Source organism: Bos mutus, chromosome 26, assembly GCF_027580195.1.
Source record: "Bos mutus isolate GX-2022 chromosome 26, NWIPB_WYAK_1.1, whole genome shotgun sequence".
Classification (NCBI taxonomy): Eukaryota; Metazoa; Chordata; class Mammalia; order Artiodactyla; family Bovidae; genus Bos; species Bos mutus.
Window position 1 is genome coordinate 49172686 of NC_091642.1, and position 14922 is coordinate 49187607.

General features: G+C 37.7%; 1 protein-coding gene across 1 annotated transcript; it reads right to left on the bottom strand.

Moving 5' to 3' along the window:
- Positions 1 to 255: 255 nt before the first annotated feature.
- Positions 256 to 537, bottom strand: LOC102269940 (small ubiquitin-related modifier 1-like). Its single transcript, XM_070363818.1, has 2 exons — positions 369 to 537; positions 256 to 296 (listed from the first exon to the last, which is right to left on the bottom strand). The coding sequence occupies exons 1-2, from the start codon at positions 535 to 537 to the stop codon at positions 256 to 258; spliced, it is 210 nt and encodes a 69-aa protein (XP_070219919.1).
- Between the last annotated feature and the right edge of the window lie 14385 nt (positions 538 to 14922).

A 14922-nucleotide genomic window follows, 5' to 3' on the forward strand; every position in this document is an offset into this window, starting at 1 on the left:
TGTAATTTTTTAAAAGGACAGAGTGATATGAAGGGAGCTGAGATTTGATCACCAAAAATCAGCACAATGAAAACAAACAATGATGAATAATGGGCTCTAGAATTCAAGTTTCCAGATATTTTTAAAGAGTTGGGGTGCCGGTTTTCAATTCGGTTTTGAATACCACATTACAAAAAAAGCTATTTTTAAAAATAAAAGAGGGTTAAGAGAAAAGAAAAAATAAAAGAATACCTAAACCATTGAATGACCCCCTGTTTATTTCTGATAAATTCTGATCATATCTTTTTCTTCCATTCACAGTTCTTTGGGAGTGTGATTATCAACAATTTTCTGACCTTCAAGGAGAAACCTGAGTGAATTCATGGGAACTTCCTGTCTTTGACAATCTGATTCTTTGAGTTTCTTGAGATGTATCACCATTTTCACTTTGAAGTGACTCTCACTGCTATCCTGTCTGGTGACTTTGAGTTTACTATATTCTCCTTCTTTCTTATCCCCCAAGTCCTCGGTTGAAGGTTTTGCTTCCTGGTCGGACATGGTGACAGTGACTTCTCCTGGGGTCTCCGCAAAGCAGCAGCCTCAGGTAGGCAGAACCTTACTCCAGAGTTTATAAATCTCTTTCCCCCCCCCCATAGCACAACACCAAGGCTGGAAGGACTTTCTGTATGCCTTGAAGCCAGTTTCTTGAGTCAGCACTTTGTTATTCTTGTGCCAGTCAGTGAGCATGTGAGTGATATTCTTTTTCCAATGCAAATAGCAGAAATCTTGAATCTTGTTCTCTTTGAGTATAAGAAATAAGACAATTCAATGTGATTAAAAAAAAAAATACATGTTGCCAAAACTCTATCCCTGAGCTAATCTTCAAGAGGATATTTTGCTCCACTGCAATATTTATGACATTTGCCTTGAGAAATAATTGCACTCTCCATAGAGGCCTGTATTGAAAAATTTTTATTTGGGAAATGTAAGTTGGTTTACCAGCTTATTTTAGATAACTTGTGAATGCTAGTTTTAGTGCAAGTTTGTGTGTCTGACACACAGGCCAAACAAACCAAAATGTCAGAGTTTGGAGCAGAGAAATATTTATTGTAGAGCCATGCAAGGAGATAATGGTTCCTGCCCCCCCCAAAAAATGTTTTTTATGGGATCACTTCCTGCACAATTCTCTGATTGGTTGATGATGAGGTAACAGAGCGATGTTACAGGGGTTAACTTTATCAATCCTTGACATGCTGTGTAGGTCTGGGGGTTGTTTGTTCATGATCATCAAGTAGTTAATTTCTCCCACTTGGTGGTGGTTTTCACCTCTGCAGAACAACTCAGGAATGTGCATTAGATTACTGTTACCTAAGTACTTCAGAGAGGAGTTAAGCAGAGGGTAGGGGGGAAAGGGCCTCCCCAACCCTGAAGGCCCTATGGGGTCCTGCTTGGTTACAATAGAATATCAATCAGAGATGAAATAGCCCTAAGCATTTTCTCTCTCCAGTTATGTACCCTACAGAAGTGTGTTATACAAAACTTGGATTACCTAAACATACACTGATCTGCCTTGGATGAAGACCTTGTCCATTCATGTTGTCTTAATTTTTATTGTGCTGAAATGTATTAATAATAATTCATGAGGAACTAGATGATCATGGTAAAAACTGGGTAATCACACAAGGCTGTTTTAAAAATGATGTGTTTTGAAAATTGATTAACCAAATGGACAACCAAAGGAATACCAAATGTCATGAGCAAGAAATTATTTTGGTCAGTGCTTTCCTGGGGTGTAATAAAAATGCATTACTAGATACCTTTACAGAAAAAAGATTTTAGTGAAATTTAATGAAAAAACAGGGGATAGGTAGCTAATTCAGAGCTAACAGGAAAGAGGTTTTCCCCAAAATGGAAAAATTTGCTCCATCTGGGTATTTTTCAGTAATTGAGGCCCACAGGCTTTGGCTAGCTATGAAACGACAGCATACAATTTTAAAGTTACATTTAGTTGGAGAGCTTTTGTACTCCTCATCACCATATGAAAGTTCAATTGATTTTTTTTTTCATTGAAATGGCTAGTTATTGGACACAACTGTCTTAAACTGACTGGTAATTCAACCTATGCCTATATAACACTAAAATAACAGATCAAACCAGTAGAAAAAATAACAGTCAAGCAGATCAGTTTCACACAAATTTAGCTAATTGATAGAACTTTCCTCCTTTTAACCCATCATTTCTGTTGTAGAGATAAACAGGCTCCACTCAGCATCAACTCTGTCAAACCCCAAAACCCACACACAGAGAACACCTGACCTGAGAACATCTCATCAAATTTCAGCTTCTCTATTTTTGCCTTTGGAGAATAAAATATCATTACATTTGCCTCCTTCATACTAAGCAATGAGCCTGGCCAGCCCAAGGAAAAATAATGAAATAAAGTCTGCTTTAGGAATTATGTTAAATCGCCTAATCAGAGATTTTTTGCTTTTTGATGAAATTTCTACCTTTCTACTGTCTCTAAACATTATTTGGATAACCTGTGCATTTCTGTGCCACACAATTCTCAAATTTGTCTCTCTCAAAAGCATTTAACTTCCCAAATTCTCCTCCATGTGTCAAACTTGGTGCTTTACTGATTGCTTTTGATAATGTAAGAAACTACTTGATTAAGAAGCTAAGGGCTGTTAATGGGTTACATCCCATGTAACTGTTGCAAACCTTAGGATTCTGTCACACAAAATAGTGACCAGTGGGGAGACTCTCAAAATTCCCTTTAAGGTGAAGGAGATAAAGGGTTTGGCAAACCTTGGATTCTTTCAGTGCTTCTGAAATGGCAGGGCGTAGGGTATTAACACATGTGAGGCTGATTCTGAAAGCTTTTCTTCCTTTAGGCTTAAGAAATTACAAATGTCACTCCAAGAATAGAGTTCTTCAGTTTTTCAAAACTAACAGGCCCATGCCCATTACCCACCTGCAGGAATTTTAACTCTCTGTATTTAGGTTAGACCCAGGTACCATTATTTCTTGAAAGCCACATAGGTAAGTTTGAGACACAACCAAACTTGAGTGCTAATTGACTACATAATAGTTGTTAGATGATTACCCAGAAACCTCAGAAAGATTATGTTAAATGAAAGAAGCCTCTCACAAAAGATGGCATATTATACGATTACATTTATATGAAACATCTAGAATGGGCAAATCTATAGAGACAGACAATAGTGTTTCCAGGGCTAGAAAGGAGTAGAGAATGAGGAATAGGGTGATGATACCAGGGAAGCCCTAGCTAAATGATACAGGGTTTCTTTTTAGGGTGATTAAAGTTAACTGTGGTAATGTTCACCCATATCTGTGAATATACTAAAAACCATTAACTGGGACACATTAAATCAGTGAATTTTTAAGGTATGCCAATTATATTTCAATAAAATTGTTATAAAAAATTTACACGATATGTACTGAAACCTATATCTCTCCACAATTGTTAGAAAAAAAATATATCTTTCTGTATTGATTTTTTGGGGGCCTGGAAACTTAGAGAGTTTCAGCACCAAAATGCTGTCAGGTTTTTAAATCTGGATTTTATTTTTCTTCTAACACTCACCATTGATGAACTAGTGATTGAAACCCTACGGAGGCTCTACTCCATTACTGAAATAAAGTGACAATGTTTAAAAAAGCATCAGTGCCAAGCCATCTATGATGTAAAAGGAAGTTCCCTGTAAATGTCAGAGTCAGTCAATATATTTTTTGATGATAATATATGTTTGATTTTTTATAAGTATGGATGATTATTTAATTAAGACAGCACATTATTTCTGTCAGGGAAAAATTGCTCTCCTGGCCACCCACAAAATGTTAATAAGAGCACTCTGTCATCCATTGATCAAAACCAACACAAAAATCTGTCAGCCTTGAGAGAGAAAAGTTGCTATTCTCACTCAGGCAGAATTCAGTTTTTATTCTCTGTAGCCATCGTCCATTCAACAGTGCTTGAAGCAACGAAGAGACCAATGAGAAATGTGTTAGCCTCTAAATATGGTTTAAACAAAAGTTTTAGTACCAATTTTTGCATGTATAAATAAGATAAATGAGTAAGGGGATATGGGCTCCCCATGTGGTGCTAGTGGTAAAAACCTGCTTGCCAATGCAGCAGACATAAGAGATGCTGATTCAATCCCTGGGTCAGGAGGATCCCCTGGAAGAAGGCAGGACAATCCACTCCATTATTCTTGCCTGGAGAAACTCATGGGCAGAGGAGCCTGGTGGGCTACAGTCCATAGGGTTGCAAAGAGTTGGACATGACTGAAGTGACTTAACACACACACAAGTAAGGAGCATATAAAATTTATTTTAAAGACAATTATTCATTAAAATTATGTGAGGCAGCATTAAGATCATGTTTTGAGATGCTCCTAATGAGTTCTGATTTAAATAATTTTGAAATGGGTGGAATAAACTAATAGGTGTTAAATACACAGATGCTAATTACTTTTTACGTTCATTTATCAAGATATTATTAAGATTTAAGATTATATCAATACACAGTAAATCTTTAGACATCAAATTAGAAAATGTTTTAATCATTTTGTCAGCCCTTGGTAAAAGGGTAAGCTTCCCTTTACCAAGATGACATACACTTATTTTTCTTAGAAGAAAACTTAATCAGACTCTCATTTTCAAATAGGAAAACAAAGGCTAGAGACATGAAGTTACTTGCTCAATGTCACAAACCCAGGTAGTGTCAATGCTGGGGTCAGACCCATAATTCTAGAAACCTTACCTCAAGAGAGATATCTGATTCAGACCCTAAGGCAACACTCACAGCCTGATCTGGCTTACAAATATATTGTATTAATACTAGTCAACTTGTGCTGATATAACAAAGCACCTTAGCCTGAGTGGCTTAAACAATAGAAATTTATTTCTCACAGTTCTGGAGAAAGGAAAGTCCAAGATCAAAGTGTCGGTTAATTGGTTACTGGTGAGGAACCTCTCTTCCTGGCTTGTTCAACCCAATAACAACAACAAATTCTTAAACTCATAATGTTTGTTTATAACAAAAACGAACAGTTTCTTCTGTATCAGAAAATGAGCAGCCTGTGATCTTCCAACTGGCTGGGTGGGGAAGCATATATTCTATAGATCTAACTGCACAGCCCAGTCTGGCTTTATTTGCAACAAAGTGAATTCTGTGTTTTAATCTCTACCTGACTGCGAGGCACTTGGGACTTGGTCTCCTAACTCATACACTTTGCCTTCTTTCTCTACCCTTCCCATTGACTTCTCTTTAAAAACACACACACACACACACACACACACACACACACACACACACACACGCACATGCACTCACTCAAAGCATGCTCTATCCTATATACTAATTTTAAAAAATAATTTTGAGACTACTTACATTAACCCTGAAGAGACATATACTCTACAGATGCTGTTTTTCCCAATACACTTCATGTGGATTTTGTATAAGAACACTGTACCAAAAAAAAAGAAAAGAAAAAGAAAAAATGCCAGCTATTCCAAAATGATTGTTAAAGAACATTTAAACTTCGCTTTCATATCAGTCTCCTTTATGCAAACTCAATTTACATTGCAGATAGAAAAGGAAAGAGAGTTCTGTTGTTACTTTTAAAACCTTCTCGGGTCTTTTGTTGTTCTTGTTGTTTAAACAGAATAAATTCTTTAATAGAACAATGTAAAGTAGTTAATGGAGAAGTAAGGACAATTGCACTTATTTCACATGCTAGCAAAGTAGTGTTCAAAATCCTTCAAGCTAGGCTTCAACAGCATGTGAACCAAGAACTTCCAGATGTGCAAGTTGAATTTAGAAAAGGCAGAGGAACCAGATATTAAATTGCCAAAATCCACTGGATCATGGAAAAAGCAAGAGAATTCCAGAAAACCATCCACTTCTGTTTCATTGGCTACATTAAGCTTTTTGACTGTGTGGATCATAACAAACTGGAAAATTCTTAGAAATGATAATACCAGACCACCTTACTGACTCTTGAGAAACCTGGATGCAGAACATGGAACAACAGACTGGTTCAAAATTGGGAAAGGAGGATGGCAAGGCTGTATATTGTCACCCTGCTTATTCAACTTATATGTAGAGTACATCATGTGACATGCCAGGCTAGATGAAGCTCAATCTGGAATCAAGATTGCTGAGAGAAATATCATGATCTGGAGATGACACTACCTTAATGACAGAAAGTGAAAAGGGACTAAAGAGCTTCTCGGTGAAGGTGAAAGAGGAGAGTGAAAAACTTGGCTTAAAACTCAACATTCAAAAAACTAAGATCATGGCATCTGGTCCCATCACTTCATGGCAAATAGATGGGGAAACAATGGAAACAGTGACAGACATTATTTTCTTGGGCTCCAAAATGACTGTAAACAGTGACTGCAGCCATGAAATTAAAAGACACTTGATCCTTAGAAGAAAAGCTATAACAAACCTAGACAGCATGTTTAAAAGCAGAGACATCACTTTGCTGACAAAAATTGTATAGTTAAAGCTATGTTTTTTCCAGTAGTCAACAAATGTGAGAGTTGGACACTAAAGAAGGCTGAACACCGAAGAATTGATGCTTTTGAACTGTGGTGCTGGAAAAGATTCTCGAGAGTCCCTAGGGCAGCAAGGAGTTCAAAGCAATCAATCCTAAAGGAAATCAACCCTGAATATTTATTGGAAAGACTGATGCTGAAGCTGAAGCTCCAATACTTCAGCCACCTGATGTAAAGACTGACTCATTGGAAAAGACCCTAATGCTGGGAAATATTGAGGGCAGGAGAAGAAGAGGGTAACAGAGGATAAGGTGGTGGATGGCTCTGCTAATTCCATGGACATGAGTTTGGGCAAACCCTGGGAGATACTGAAAGACAGAAAAGCCTGGCATGCTGCAATTGATGCCGTAAAGAGTCACACACAACTGAGTGACTGAACAATAAAAACACAAGCACAACTTCCAAAACTGATCAGTCCAAGTCTTTCAATATTCCCCTCCACATGGAGAATTTCAGAGTATATTCCTGTGGCAACAATGACAGAGAAAGGAAAGAATTTTCATACAGAGAAACCAAAATATATTAAAGCATATAAATAATAAGAATCTTCCTCTGTTTAAAGATCCTATCTTTTACTTGCAATTAGCTACATGAAGTCAAATGTCATCAGTTTGATTTTGCCAGAATGGAACTGATGATATTGTACATAGTAGGTGGTTTATTTTTTTCTTGGCAATGGAAAACAAAAAATTATTGAGAAAAGAGTATTATCAAGCATATTCAGGGCAAGGTTTTTTTTTTTTTTTTTTTTTTTAGGACAAATAATGTTCAAGCATTTAAAAAAAATCTTTGGAAAAAAATAAGAAGCAAACATTACTATCTCATTACATATTCTATTCTCTTTAGCAAATAAAAACAAACAATACAGACACACAGTCAAAGCAGTTTTAGCAGCCATGTTGGATGTTCACTTCCATTTCTATTCTCACCAAAAGACAAAGCTGATCTAAAAAAATATATGACCTGACACACAGTCAAATAACTGGCATTCACAGGCATAATTTGGGACTGGTAAAAATTAGCAGAGTCCAATAGCTGTGAAAAGAAGAGAAGCGAAAAGCAAAGGAGAAAAGGAAAGATATAAGCATCTGAATGCAGAGTTCCAAAGAATAACAAGGAGAGACAAGAAAGCCTTCCTCAGCAATTAATGCAAAGAAATAGAGGAAAACAACAGAATGGGAGAGACTAGAGATCTCTTCAAGAAAATTAGAGATACCAAGGGAATATTTCACACAAAGATGGGCTTGATAAAGGACAGAAATGGTATGGACCTAACAGAAGCAGAAGATATTAAGAAGAGGTGGCAAGAATACACAGAAGAACTATACAAAAAAGAGCTTCACGACCCAGATATTCATGATGGTGTAATCACTCACCTAGAGCCAGACATCCTGGAATGTGAAGTGAAGTGGGCCTTGGAAAGTATCACTACAAACAAAGCTAGTGGAAGTGACGGAATTCCAGTTGAGCTATTTGAAATCCTGGAAGATGATGCTGTGAAAGTGCTTCACTTAATATGCCAGCACATTTGGAAAATTCAGCAGTGGCCACAGGACTGGAAAAATTCAGTTTTCATTCCAATCCCAAAGAAAGGCAATGCCAAAGAATGTTCAAACTACAGCACAATTGCACTCATCTCACACGCTAGTAAAGTAATGCTTAACATTCTGCAACCCAGGCTTCAGCAATACGTGAACTGTGAACTTCCAGATGTTCAAGCTGGTTTTAGAAAAGGCAAAGGAACCAGAGATCACATTGCCAACATTCGCTGGATCATCGAAAAAGCAAGAGAGTTCCAGAAAAACATCTATTTCTGCTTTATTGACTATGCCAAAGCCTTTGACTGTGTGGATCACAATAAACTCTGGAAAATTCTGAAAGAGATAGGAATACCAGACCACCTGACCTGACTCTTGAGAAATCTGTAGGCAGATCAGGAAGCAACAGTTAGAACTGGACATGGAACAACAGACTGGTTCCAAATAGGAAAAGGAGTACATCAAGGCTGTATATTGTCACCCTGCTTATTTAATTTCTATGCAGAGTACATCATGAGAAATGCTGGGCAGGAAGAAGCACAAGCTGGAATCAAGATTGCCAGCAGAAATATCAATAACCTCAGATACGCAGATGACACCACCCTTATGGCAGAAAGTGAAGAGGAACTAAAAAGCCTCTTGATGAAAGTGAAAGAGAAGAGTGAAAAAGTTGGCTTAAAGCTCAACAGTCAGAAAATTAAGATCATGGCATCTGGTCCCATCACTTCATGGGAAATAGATGGGGAAACAGTGGAAATAGTGTCAGACTTTATTTTTGGGGGCTCCCAAATCACTGCAGATTGTGATTGCAGCCATGAAATTAAAAGACACTTACTCCTTGGAAGGAAAGTTATTACCAACCTAGATAGCATATTGAAAAGCAGAGATATTACTTTGCCAACAAAGGTCCATCTAGTCAAGGCTATGGTTTTTCCTGTGGTCATGTATGGGTGTAAGAGTTGGACTGTGAAGAAAGTTGAATGCTGAAGAATTGATGGTTTTGAACTGTGGTATTGGGGAAGACTCTTGCGAGTCCCTTGGACTGCAAGGATATCCAACCAGTCCATCCTAAAGGAGATCAGTCCTAGGTGTTCATTGGAAGGACTGATGCTGAAGCTGAAACTCCAATACTTTGGCCACCTGATGCAAAGAGTTGACTCATTGGAAAAGACCCTGATGCTGGGAGGGATTGGGGGCAGGAGAAGGGGATGACAGAGGATGAGATGGCTGGATGGCATCACCGACTCAATGGACATGAGTTTGAGTGAACTCTGGGAGTTGATGATGGACAGGGAGGCCTGGTGTGCTGTGATTCATGGGGTTGCCAAGTGTCGGACATGACTGAGAGACTGAACTGAACTGACACTTCTAAAATCTGTCTATTTTCATTTCTTAAAATGTACAGTATACTGGAAATGTGACAGCAATATTCTTAGACTTATGTTTTCATGTACAGATTATCAACCATTCCTAACATCTTTTATTAAAAAAGGCCTAAATAGGAAGATTTGAATAGAAGTAGAGATGTGAAAGAAATTTATAGAACCCAATTTTTTTCCAAATATTCCTTTACTCAAAATGTCCTTTTAATTTGCAATGGTTCAGTTACTCTTAATTAGTGACATGGGACAATGGCTTTGAATTTTGTCTCATATATGACCCTCTATAAAATGCTTTACATTAATGAGATGCAAAAATCACTGCAGATGGTGACTGCAGCCATGAAATTAAAAGATGCTTGCTCTTTGGAAGAAAGGCTATGACAAACATAGACTTCATATTAAAAAGCAGTGACATTACTTTGCTGACAAAGGCCATCTATTCAAAGCTATGATTTTTCCAGTAGTCATGTATGGATGTGACAGTTGAACCATAAAGAAGACTGAGTGCTGAAGAACTGATTCTTTTGAACTGTGGTGATGGAGAAGACTCTTGAGAGTCTCTTGGACTGTAAGGAGATCCAACCAGTCAATCCTAAAGGAAGTCAACCTTGAATATTCATTGGGAGCACTGACACTAAAGTTGAAGCTCCAATACTTTGGTCACATGATGTGAAGAGCCAACTCATTGGAAACTGGGAAACTCACCCTGATACTGGAAAAGGTTGAGGGTAGGAAGAGAAGGGGGCAACGGAGGATGAAATAGTTGGATGGCATCATTGACTCAATGGACATGAGTTTGCGCAAACTCCAGGAGATAGTTAAGGACAGGAAGCCTGGAATGATGCAGTCCATGGGGTCTCAAAGAGATGGAGATGACTGAGCAACTGAACAACAACAAATAGATCTTACTGATTCTGTTTCTTTGGAGAATGCAAATACACTCTTAAATCTCATATTTGGAATTCTTGTGAGGATTACATGGAAAGCAGATAGCACAGTGCTTTATACATAATATTAATATACAAAGAAACACTCAGAATCTGGAGGCTATTATTACTTAAGTCCCAGGCTACAAAGGCCATACTCATTTTCTTGAAAATTATTATCCAGTCCATGGAATTTCTGGACTACATGTCCCAGAATCCCAAAGTAGTTCTAGGGCTGTAGCTTACCTGCCTGGAGCAGAAATTCTTCCAACTAAAAAGTTCACTTGAAGGGGTTTTTATTTAGCCTCCTTACCTAAATCTTAATATGGAATTTTCATCTTTAAAAACAATTTTTATAAGAAACAGTAATGTCATTACTGTACCTAAGATTCATATACAGCAAAATGGTATGTGGAGAGTGCTCAGTAAAGACTATGAACTGTGTTTTTCTTTTTCTTACCAAGGAACAAAAAGCTGATAGATTATTTTACAGATAAAGTTTTCCTGCAGGATATTGGATTGACAAGTGTTAAAACTCAGCTTTTTTTCTTCCTTGATGTAGTTTAAAAGAATTTGTTAGAGTCACCTGAAGAATCTGAATCTTCAAATTTACACAAAAATCTCACATCAGCTGAAGGAGCCAAAGATATGCTTCAACTGCTTCAGTATCTTTAAGATTCCACTCATGGGGAAACAGAGCTCAAAGATGGAGAGAAAACATTCATGTGCTTCAGCAAAGGTGATGCTTCCTGGAGAGGTGAGACATTTGCTGATTTGATGAGTCAGATAAAATTTATCAGCCTGATAGAGATGAACAGGCTTTCCAAAATAATTGCTTAAATAAACTGTGTCTCTTGCATGGCTCCTCTTTCAGAGTGGCTTTCTCTTCAGATGATACACTTCTTAGGGGCAAAGTTCAGCATTCACATTCAGTCTAATTGTCAGACCTTGGTAGAGAGGTTATATAATTGCCCTCTGTGTGTGAGAAAATTTAGTTTACTCCACACTGGCCTGCCAGTCCTTCAAGAGCTAAGTCTATACAGAAAATGGGAAATATCATGTGATACTGCTTTTATGTGGAATCTAAAAAGAAATGATACAAATGAACTTATTTATAAAACAGACTCACACAGAAATAAACTTAGGTTTACCAGCTGGGAAGGGATAGTTAGGGAGTTTGGGATAGATATGTATACACTATTATATTTTAAATGGATAACTACCAAGGACCGACTGTATAACACATGGAAATCTGCTCAATGTTAGGTGGTAGCCTGGATGGGGGGAAGTTTGGAGAGTGTGTGTGTGTGTGTGTGTGTGTGTCTGAGTTGCTCTGCTGTGCACCTGAAACTATCACAACTTTGTTGGTTGACTATACTACAATACAACATTTTTAAAAGTTAAAAAAAGAGTTAAGTCAATATGAATTTATAGAATACGGAATTTGTGCCTTAAACAGATGATGTATGTTGGAAACTGAATTTAATTATAACATATTAACAGAAAAGATTTTCATAAATATGTAGCAACTAAGAAGTATGTCAGAGAGTGGGCATTGCTATCCTAATCTGCATACAATGGCTTTGAGCACAAGGATTCAACATTGCCCAAGGTTGAATAAGTTAAGAGAATGCATGGAAAAAAATGTTGTTCTATTAATCAATATTCTTCTAATATTCACTCTGTAGCATATACCCTGAAAGGGTCAAAATCTCATTTCCAGGTACAACCTAAATTCTAACAGAAAGTAAATTAGAAATCAATCAATTTAACCAGTTTATTTTTTCTGATGTATCAAACACTACTGATACATATTACAGAGATTAGGTCATAATTATTTTTTACAACCAACAATTTTGCAATATGCATGGGGATTTTAGTTTATTTATAACATCTGTGTGTGTGCATGCTTTGTCATGTCTGACTCTTTGCAACCCCATGGCTATAGTCCATCAGCTCCTATATCCATGGAATTTTCCAGGCAAAAATACTGGAGTGGGTGGCCATTTCTTCCTCTAGGGGATCTTCCTGAACCAGTGATGGAATTTGTATCTCTGGGATCTCATGCATTGCAGGCAGATTCTTTGCCACTAGTTGCCACCTTGGAAGCCCTATAATGTCTTTGTTTTTTCCCAAAGAAATTCCAAAAATGCTAAGGATAGAATATGGAAATTAATTTGTACTCAAGTACTTGGTCAGATGGTTTTAACTCAGGACATGAGTCATAACTTTCTTTATGTTGCACATGAGCATAGGCAAACATTTCGTAGCACAAACACTCAATTGCTCTTCCAGTTAGTCTTGAACCTAGTCCTGACATATAGCCCTGTGTTTCTCATTCAAAATCTGCCACTCTAGGCATACCAAAAAAAAAAAAAAAAAAAAGGAAAACAACCAATACAAAGCCCAATATTAAAGTTAATTTTTATTCCCTTTAACTTGTGTATTATTACTAACTTCTCAATCACTTGCAAGAATTAAATGCCTTCAAATTGCCCTTTGGGTATCAAAACTGTGCTCAGTGCAAGTGCCTTGGGCTTCCCTATTTTCTAATGTCATACCGATATCTAGCAGGACCCTGTGGGGCTCCTGGGCACAAAGGCTTCATTCAGTCTCCATGACCTTTCCTGATTTCCTATGATCAGATTCAAATAGCTGCTAATTAGGGAAGGGAGGGGGTGTGGAGACAAGGGAGGAACAGTCAAAATAAACAATAGTGCAGCCTTGGGACAAGGTACTGGTTCCTCCTCAAGGGATATATATAACAATATTTTTTAGCTATTTTGCAGATATTTAAATCCCCAATAGGTGGGAGAAAGTAACAGCAGGCTGCCCACAGACATGCCCTCAGAAGGTTGATGATGCTGACCCCCACTTACCTCACTACCAATCAATCAGAAGAATGTCCATAAGCTAATTATGCCCTCTTTGAAGCACTGCTGTAAAACTTCTCACTTAGCACTCCAAGTTGGGACAAACAGTATAAAAGCATTAACCTGCTGTGGCTCCCTTTGCCTGGCAAAGCAATAAAGCTACTCTTTTCTACTTCACCTGAAATTATGTTTCTGAAGATTAATTTAGTGTCAAGGTATAGAGGCCAGATTCAGCTCCAATGCACTCCACAGTGATAGGAATCTCTTTTCTCCAAAAAGCTCGCCCCCACTCATGTGGACCTAAAATTGATATTAGGAAAGCAATCTGATTGAACTAAAGCATCTGAGCAGAGAATTTCTGCTCTATACCCCCCTCACCCAATCCTCATATCTTCCCAAACAAATGTATGTTGTTTTAATTCTAGCATTTTAAAATTATAGAAGTCAAGTCAAAAGAAATTTAGGAAGAAATTTCTTTGAAAAGAAGTCTAGGCTTAATGATTTCAAACATATTTTTAGCTCAAGAATATTTTCTTCAAGCAAAACATGTAAAGAATCCAATGTATAAAACATTAAAAAAACAAAACAAAACAAAACAAAACAAATTCTTGTTGAAGTAATGGCAAGGAGGACATAAAGGTCAGCCCTATTATTTACTCTCTCATGCAGAATCACCCTGGACATGCATCCTCAGAATTTTTAAAGCTTGCTTTCAGAGTCAACCTTGAAAATGACTTAAGGTTCATTCTAATGTATCTCAGCTTTCTCTGAACCTTAGTTAGTAAGGAGAAAGATTGGTAGACCTTTAGCTACTTGCTTCCATCATATGAGACAAACTTAGGACTCCAAATACAGTTATGTCATTCTCACCAATGTCAATGTCCCGTCTCTGGTCTAGTCCTTCTCTTAGGAGAAGGAATCACATAAAACCCACTACTAACACCCTTTCTCTTCCACTAAAAGACCTTTATTCTAAACTCTGATGCTCCAAAGACCCCAATTTAATCACTGATCTACTACATTAAAAAGGACAAACATCACCAAGAGTTGAGGAACACCATACTCTTTTAAATGAGTAAACCTATGCCTATGTTGAGCAAATCTAGCCATGACATTTTTTCAACAGCATTTGTTCTGGCTTCTTTCAGAATCTTTTCTTTATCTTTGATTTTTGTAGTTTGAAAATGATACATCAAAGTGTAGCTTTTTTTTGGTTGAGGGGCGGGGGCGGATTCCTCCTACTTGATGTTCTCTGAGGCTCCTGGATCTGTAGACTGGTTTAGTTCAGTTCAGTCGCTAAGTTGTGTCCGACTCTTTGGGATCCCATGAATCACAGCACGCCAGGCCTCCCTGTCCATCACCAACTCCTGGAGCTCACTCAGACTCATGTCCATCGAGTCAGTGATGCCATCCAGCGATCTCATCCTCTGTTGTCCCCTTCTCCTCCTGCCCACAACCCCTCCCAGCAGCAGAGTCTTTTCCAATGAGTCAACTCTTCCCATGAGGTGGCCAAAGTACTGGAGTGTCAGCTTCAGCATCATTCCCTCCAAAGAAGTCCCAGGGCTGATCTCCTTCAGAATGGACTTGTTGGTGATATTAATTTAGGAAAATTCTCAGACATAATTGTTTCAAACAG